At 39.1% G+C, this 7,653-nt stretch overlaps 1 protein-coding gene across 1 annotated transcript; it reads left to right on the forward strand.

Annotated features, from left to right (window-relative positions):
- The first annotated feature begins 2,054 nt into the window (after positions 1-2,054).
- LOC149002260 (triacylglycerol lipase SDP1-like) lies at positions 2,055-6,388 on the forward strand. The gene is made up of 4 exons (XM_089138265.1): positions 2,055-2,360; positions 2,538-4,205; positions 4,721-4,864; positions 4,988-6,388. Exons 2-4 carry the CDS (start codon positions 2,787-2,789, stop codon positions 5,978-5,980), a joined length of 2,556 nt encoding a protein of 851 aa, XP_088994391.1. The 5' UTR covers positions 2,055-2,360; positions 2,538-2,786; the 3' UTR covers positions 5,981-6,388.
- Positions 6,389-7,653: the final 1,265 nt, after the last annotated feature.

A 7,653-nucleotide genomic window follows, 5' to 3' on the forward strand; every position in this document is an offset into this window, starting at 1 on the left:
AGGCTTTCGTCAACTATTTTCTCTGAAAGTTTATGATCAGCTATTAAGGCTCTCGTTAGCCATTTTCTCTAAAAGTTTCTGATCAATTATTAAGGCTCTCATCAACCATTTTCTCAAAAAGGCATCTGATCAGTTATTAAGGCTTTCGTCAGCTATTTTCTCTGAAAGTTTCTAATCAGCTATTAAGGCTCTCATTAGCCGTTTTCTCTAAAAGTTTATGATCAACTATTGAGGTTATCATCAGCCATTTTCTTAGAAAGTTTCTAATCAATTATTAAGGCTCTCATCAGCCATTTTCTCAAAAAGGCATCTGATCAGTTATTAAGGCTTTCGTCAGCTGTTTTCTCAAAAAGTTTCATCAGCCACTCTTTCCTAAGAGTACTTCATCAGCAACTCATCAAGGATACAACAAGTGATCAGAAATACAACGAGTGGTCAGAAGTATAGTAGATGTGCAGCAGGTCAAATATTGTTGCCCCCTCTATGTTCTTTTCATCCTCAAGATTATCTTCCGTCGCCCTTTATTTCCTTTCTAAAATTATTTGGGGGCTGAACATTTTCCAAATGCAAGATAAGCTCAAGTATTGAAGAATTCTCACAGCCAATACAAGATGAAGAATATTCTGAAGTCACTTGAAAGAAAGATTCAAACCTCCTGACCAGAGTCTCATATAAGTTCAACCTGATCAGCAGGCTTGGGGGCTTGTGTTGTGACTAAAATATCCACTTCCGGTTTATACCGGTCTAACTAGGTTCAACCGGATTCAGCTGATGAGACGAATGAATTTAAGGGACCACCCAAAGGTTAAACAAAGGCTTAATCATAGCCATCCAATCTATACTTTCCATCCGACGGTCATCAGTGATAAGAGACAACGTATTAAAGCCTATAAATAGAGCCAAGATTCTGATGAAAGGTAAGCTCATTCGAATATTCACACACTTCTCGCTTATTTTCCATTAAAGCTCTCTGAGAGCTCACTTCTGATCATCTACTGACTAGATCGTCGGAGACGGGCCGATCAAGACGATCGGCTTCGTTTCTCACTAGTGTTCTATATTTCAGGAGCAAGAGGTTGATTGACAATTGAGCAAGCCAGATCGATCCAGATCTGAATGGATTGGTGCGAAGATTACGGTTCAAAACCTCCGGCAATTTTAGCACCAACAGCGTCACATACTCACATGACTCACATCATCACCCATACCTTCAGTCATGACGATGAAGTGGAACCAGATTCTTCTCGATAAAGACGTTGGTGTCAGACGGAACAGCAACTCCAAGAACTTGCTGAATATGTGAGGTAATTGACGAAGCTTCTTCTGGCTTCCCATTCCCACCATCCCGTTAGCTTCAATGTGTGAATTGATGTCGTACCCGAACGAGATGTACCGTTTCTTCGGAGCTGGATGGACCTTCATCCCTTCAATTGCTTTTGCTGGATTTACAAAACCAGGAAAGCAAATCAGAAATCCTAGCAATAACACTATCAAAGATGCCCTAATAAACAAAATAGTCCAACTCCGACGACAACGAAACTTGAAATTAATCATCAACAATTGTGAAAATCACAGACATAAAGCATTATTTTGTCTTAATATTCTCCAACAACAAGCCCAAAGATTACGAAAAGAAAATAGGGAGAAAGTTCATTTTGCCTTCGTTTTGAGATATTGCAGAGGGTAGGGCTTCGAAACTTTAACCTACATATTTATCTTTGTTTTTGAGGGAGAGTTATTTGCTATTTTAAAAATTTTTTTTTTTTGAATAAAAGAAATAAACTTATTAAAAAAAAAGAAGGTATTTTCATCACAAAAATTATTAAACTAACGATATTTGTTAAGCTTGTCTTTATCTAATGATTTCTTGAAACCACAAGGAGCTCTATGCAAAAGAAAACTTAAACTGAACTAAAAGTAATTTGGATCAAACCTCACCCGCTCCAAATGAAAATTATCTTAAAATAAAAAAAATATAAAAAAAAAATTTCATTGCGATTACTTAAATATAGTATCTTTATTAGTATTTCAATATAAGGAAAGAAATAGTTTACGCCAGTACGGACATTACAAGCATTTCCAAGTTTGAAAATCGACCTCTTTATCGCGTCTCCCTCCCTATCTGTCTGTTATTCTGGATGATTTCCAGTTGGGTTTGCTTTTTAGCATTCTCAGCTTATCTGGGTTTTGAATTTATAGTTTTGCGTGAACCCATTATTCATCTATTTATTTGGGTGAATCCTCAGTTTCCCCTTTTTCATCTGTATCATTTCGTTTCTCGTTTCTTGTTTCTAGCGTTATCAGTTGAGAACCCTTCTCGGATTGATTCTGGGATTTTGCTTCCTTGAGTTTGTTTTTTGGTAAGAAATTCTCGAAACTAATGATGGGATATGAAATATTTCGATTTCCTGCATTATTGAATGAATATACTGCGTTATATTGTTCTTCCTGATTCATATCCCCAAATTTGAATTTATCAACTTTTCCCCCAAAACACTGGTTTCCCTCAACTTACAGAATTCTATTTTGTGATCCAGGTTGAAACTTCAAAGAAGGGCAGTTTAATTTTCTCGATATCCTGGTAGGGATTTATTTTAACCGAAAATCCTCTTTTGTCACGCAAATTTGAAAATTGTTTGTGTTAGGTCTTTAACAGAGACCGTAAATCAAGTTCTGAGGAGGAAGCCCGCTCGGTTGGTCTTCTCTCCAGATCTTTTTATAGGGTTGTGAGAGTTAGGTTGAGAGTTGAATCCTCTATTGTGTTGCCCACATTTATTCCTGAAAAGATGGACATCAGTAATGAAGCAAGAGTTGATCGGTTCTCAATTGGTCCTTCCACAATCATTGGTAGAACAATAGCTTTCCGAATTTTGCTTTGTAAATCCATGTCAAATTTTAGGCAGCAAATTTTCCATGTTCTGTGGAAACTATTGCATTCATTGAAGGACTACGTGATGCCGGTGATCTCCTGGTTTCATCCCCAAAATCCACAGGGGATATTGGCAATGGTGACAATTATAGCCTTTCTGTTGAATAGATATACAGATGTTAAAATGAGAGCTGAATTGGCTTATCGGAGGAAATTTTGGAGGAATATGATGAGAGCTGCCTTGACATATGAGGAATGGGCTCATGCAGCTAAGATGCTTGATAGGGAGACCCCAAAAATGAATGAATCAGATTTTTACGACGAGGAGCTTGTGAGGAATAAAGTCCAAGAACTTCGTCAACGTCGCCAAGAAGGTTCTCTCAGAGATATAATCTTCTGTATGCGTGCAGATTTGGTTAGAAATCTGGGTAATATGTGCAACCCCGAACTTCACAAGGGTAGGCTTCACGTGCCAAAGCTCATTAAGGAATATATTGATGAAGTTTCAACTCAGTTGAGAATGGTCTGTAATTCAGATTCTGAGGAGCTGCTCTTAGAAGAGAAGCTAGCATTCATGCATGAAACAAGACATGCCTTTGGGAGGACGGCATTGCTCTTGAGTGGTGGTGCATCTCTGGGTTCATTTCATGTGGGTGTGGTTAAGACACTGGTCGAGCACAAGCTTTTGCCTCGGGTAATCGCAGGCTCCAGTGTGGGTTCCATCATATGTGCCATTGTTGCCACAAGGTCCTGGCCTGAACTTCAAAGTTTCTTTGAAACTTCTTGGCATTCATTACGGTTCTTCGATCAGATGGGTGGAATTTTCACAGTTGTAAGGAGACTCATGATACAAGGGGCTGTTCATGATATTAGTCAGTTGCAGATGCTATTGAGACACCTGACAAGTAACCTGACCTTCCAAGAGGCTTATGACATGACTGGTAGAATTCTGGGTATTACAGTTTGCTCTCCTAGGAAGCATGAGCCCCCTAGATGCTTGAATTACTTGACATCACCTCATGTTGTTATATGGAGTGCTGTGACTGCTTCTTGTGCTTTCCCGGGCTTGTTTGAAGCTCAAGAGTTGATGGCAAAGAATAGAAGTGGCAATATTGTTCCATATCACCCTCCATTTCACTTTGGCCCTGAAGAAGGTTCAGGTGCACACACACGCAGGTGGAGGGATGGTAGCTTGGAAAGTGACTTACCTATGATGCAGCTGAAGGAACTATTCAATGTTAATCATTTTATTGTCAGTCAGGCAAATCCTCACATTTCACCATTATTGAGACTAAAGGAGCTCGTGAGAGCTTATGGAGGCAACTTTGCTGCTAAGGTATGCACATAGACTAACACTTATGTTTCTTGGTGAACATATATCTGACCCATATTATTCAATCACGATACGTGAATGTCAAGAAGATTAGTAACTTGTGCTTCTACCATGTTTTACTTCTTCCTCTCTCTATATCTGATAAAATATTGCCAGAAACTCCTCTGATAATTCTATAGAATGTCCCAAATTGATACAAATATTTTCAGTCTCCATGTGAAAACACACATTGACCAATGATTTTTTCTTGGTCACTCTCAAAATCATGTTGCCTGAACAATCTTAATCACATTGTACCATTTACTGTGAATGGCATTTTCATCAAGCATACCATGTTCTGTCTTGGGTGTGTCAGCTTTGCTTCACATGTAAAGTAGGAGGTGCATGGTTCTCTATCCTATTTCCTTTTATCTTGAGTGGGATCAACCAAACTAGGTTGATCCTCGATATCGGGAAATTTGTATCCGCATCTTTTTTTTTGTTTCAAATGGCCATTAATTCTTTGTTTTTCCATGCAGCTTGCTCAACTTGCAGAGATGGAGGTGAAGCATAGATGCAATCAGGTGCTGGAACTTGGTTTTCCTCTAGGGGGTATTGCCAAGCTGTTTGCTCAAGATTGGGAGGGTCATGTCACGGTTGTGATGCCTGCAACCCTTGCTCAGGTAGATAAGAAGTCAAAGTGATGCAATATGTAGTCTTATTTCTAGGAACTGCAGTATTTGGATTAGCTAATCTTGGCAGTGGTTAATAAGCTCTTTTGATCTTATATTTGTATTCCGTTTCAGTATTCAAAAATTATTCAGAACCCATCTTATTTGGAGCTTCAAAAGGCTGCAAACCAGGGCAGGAGGTGCATTTGGGAAAAGCTTTCCGCAATAAAGGCCAACTGTGGTATCGAACTTGCACTGGATGAATGTGTTGCACTTCTTAACCACATGCGTAGGCTCCAAAGGAGTGCTGAGAGGGCTGCTGCTTCAAATGGATTAGCCAGTACTGTAAAGTTTAATGCTTCCAAAAGGATTCCTTCATGGAATTGCATTGCACGGGAGAACTCAACAGGCTCCCTTGAGGAAGACATCCTTTCAGATGGTGTTGGTTGGAATTCAGGAATCAATTCTGGCCGGAACTTCCGGCGTAACATGCATGATGGAAGCGATAGTGAATCAGAGAGTTCAGACCTCAATTCTTGGACAAGATCTGGTGGGCCCTTGATGAGGACGACATCAGCAAATAAGTTCATTGATTTTGTCCAGAATTTGGATGTAGATGCTGAATTTAGCAAGCCCTGGGTAAGGGAAGATGAGGTCAAAGGGTGGGTGATCAATCACAACGCTGTTGTGATTCAGACAGCAGGCAGGGATCCATACTATCACAGTTCAAGGGGAACAACACCAGAAAGAACCTCAGACAGCCCAGAAATTGAACAACAAGATGTTAGTACCCCCAGACTTCCAGCCACTTCTAGCATCATGCTGAGTGAAGGAGATTTGCTGCAGCCCGAAAGTGTACATAACGGGATTGTACTTAATGTGGTGAAGAAGGAAGAACTAACGCCTACACATGGGTTTAACGACTCTGAAATTGTACACCATTCTGCTGCTATCCCAGTTGAGTGTATGGAAGTCGGGTGTGTATCCAATGAAATGTGTGAAAGCTCAGCATCCGAAAATGGTGACAATGATGAGAGTGTCTACAGCTGCCGTTCGGGAATGGCTCCTCCTGATTCTGAGGATCTTTCAGCTTCAGAAGAAGTAAAGTTGGAAGTTTTAGACAGCTGATGGATTCTGTTTTTGAAATCAGTATTCTGTTTCTGTAAGTGCAAAAATGTGGAGGCAGAACAGCACCCGATTGTACCAATGACAATGTTACAAGCACCTGTAAAGTTATAGTTTTCAATGATAAGAGTATATACATGTTATTGTTAGCATCAGAGAACCCAAGGTAAAGCAACACACAAACTCATTTGTTTAAGCCATTTCTTTGATAACAGAATCCTGTTTCTAGTAGATATATGCCCCATCTTCCCAGTTTATTATCAGCGCAAAAGATCCTGTTATGTACTCACTGACGGCATCTGCACATTATCAATTTGAAATGGTTCTATTGTATAATTTAATTGGATATCTGCACTAAAGAAAGGGAAATTTTCAGCACCACCCCCTAATATTAATGCCACTTGCTAAGTTATTCAATCTATTGAACAGACCTCTTTTTGCTAACACTGCTAGTCTCAGTCGATTTTTACTTCTATTTCCAATATTACCCTGCATCCTAAGTTTAAAAACACTATCCACGATGCATATCTCTCAAACTTAACGAGGAATTATGATTGGGAGAGGAAGAAGTTGTAGACGGTAGAGAGAGGTGAGAAAACCAATTGAGCGTGTGTTTTCCGTTGAAGGTGATTCTTATCCTTCTAAATATTTAACTTGCTCATACAAGCACTTAATTGTAATTTTCCAATGGCAAGGGTGTCTTTGATGTATTTTAGCCTTACATGGGGTCTTATTGATAAATTGGACAACTCAGGGAGTGATATTAGTTTTAGGGGATTACTCGGAGGGTGATTAATTTTAGGGGATAAGTCACAGGAAGGCGCTGAAAATTTCCCAAAACGAAACTCCAAGGATGGCATGAAGGAGTGTTATTCAGATTAACAAGGTAAGCCGGTTCCGAAGAATGTATACTGGTCCCTGCAATTTGCAGCTCAACTTGAGTTTTTTTAATCACTCCCAGAAGCCTTGTCTATCCTCATTTCAGAAGCCTTTTTAATGAAAAAAAAAAAATTTTTTGATGTGCATAACAGTGCATTTTTGTACCAAATGATTGGTTGAGCTAAAAGTTTAATTTAAAAATTTAAAAATTCTTAGTAGTCTTGTATTTACTTTGTTTTCTTGGTATATATGTGCACTACTATACACAACAGAGACTTATGCACAACAAAGGAGTTTTCCCTTTCTTAACCATTAAAAGTGTCTATGGCTGTTATTCTTCACTAAGATTCAGATGGAACTTCCAGTAGATTTCTACATGGCCGACCAAGTTGGAGGCAAATGCTGCTTTGTTCTCACTTCGCTTCCTTTGTCTTTGCAACTAACAACAAATAGGTCCACCTTCACAGCTTTCCAGCATCACTCTGTCCTTGCCATCCACCAAGTAAGGCTCCAATTGTTTGCTAGTATAGAAGTCACAGAAGTTCTTGAAAGTAAAGCTTCTTTTTTGCCAATACCTTTTATGAATCTAATCTGTAAAGGGAAAGAAAAAAAAGAAGAAATTATTTGCAAAAGTAGGTTAAGAAAAAGGGTATCTGTTAGAGACCAAGCAAAAGGGATAAAAGAAAGTATAGTAAAAGAGCGAGAGGGAAACCACAATCGCACCAAACAAAACCATAACAATTAAAGATTAGTTATGAAGAAATTGCAAGAGGTTTTCCACGTGGACTTCACTGGTG

This window comes from Hakea prostrata, chromosome 10 (genome assembly GCF_041222555.1).
Source record: "Hakea prostrata isolate BN-2017 chromosome 10, UWA_Hpros_2, whole genome shotgun sequence".
NCBI classification, from domain to species: Eukaryota; Viridiplantae; Streptophyta; class Magnoliopsida; order Proteales; family Proteaceae; genus Hakea; species Hakea prostrata.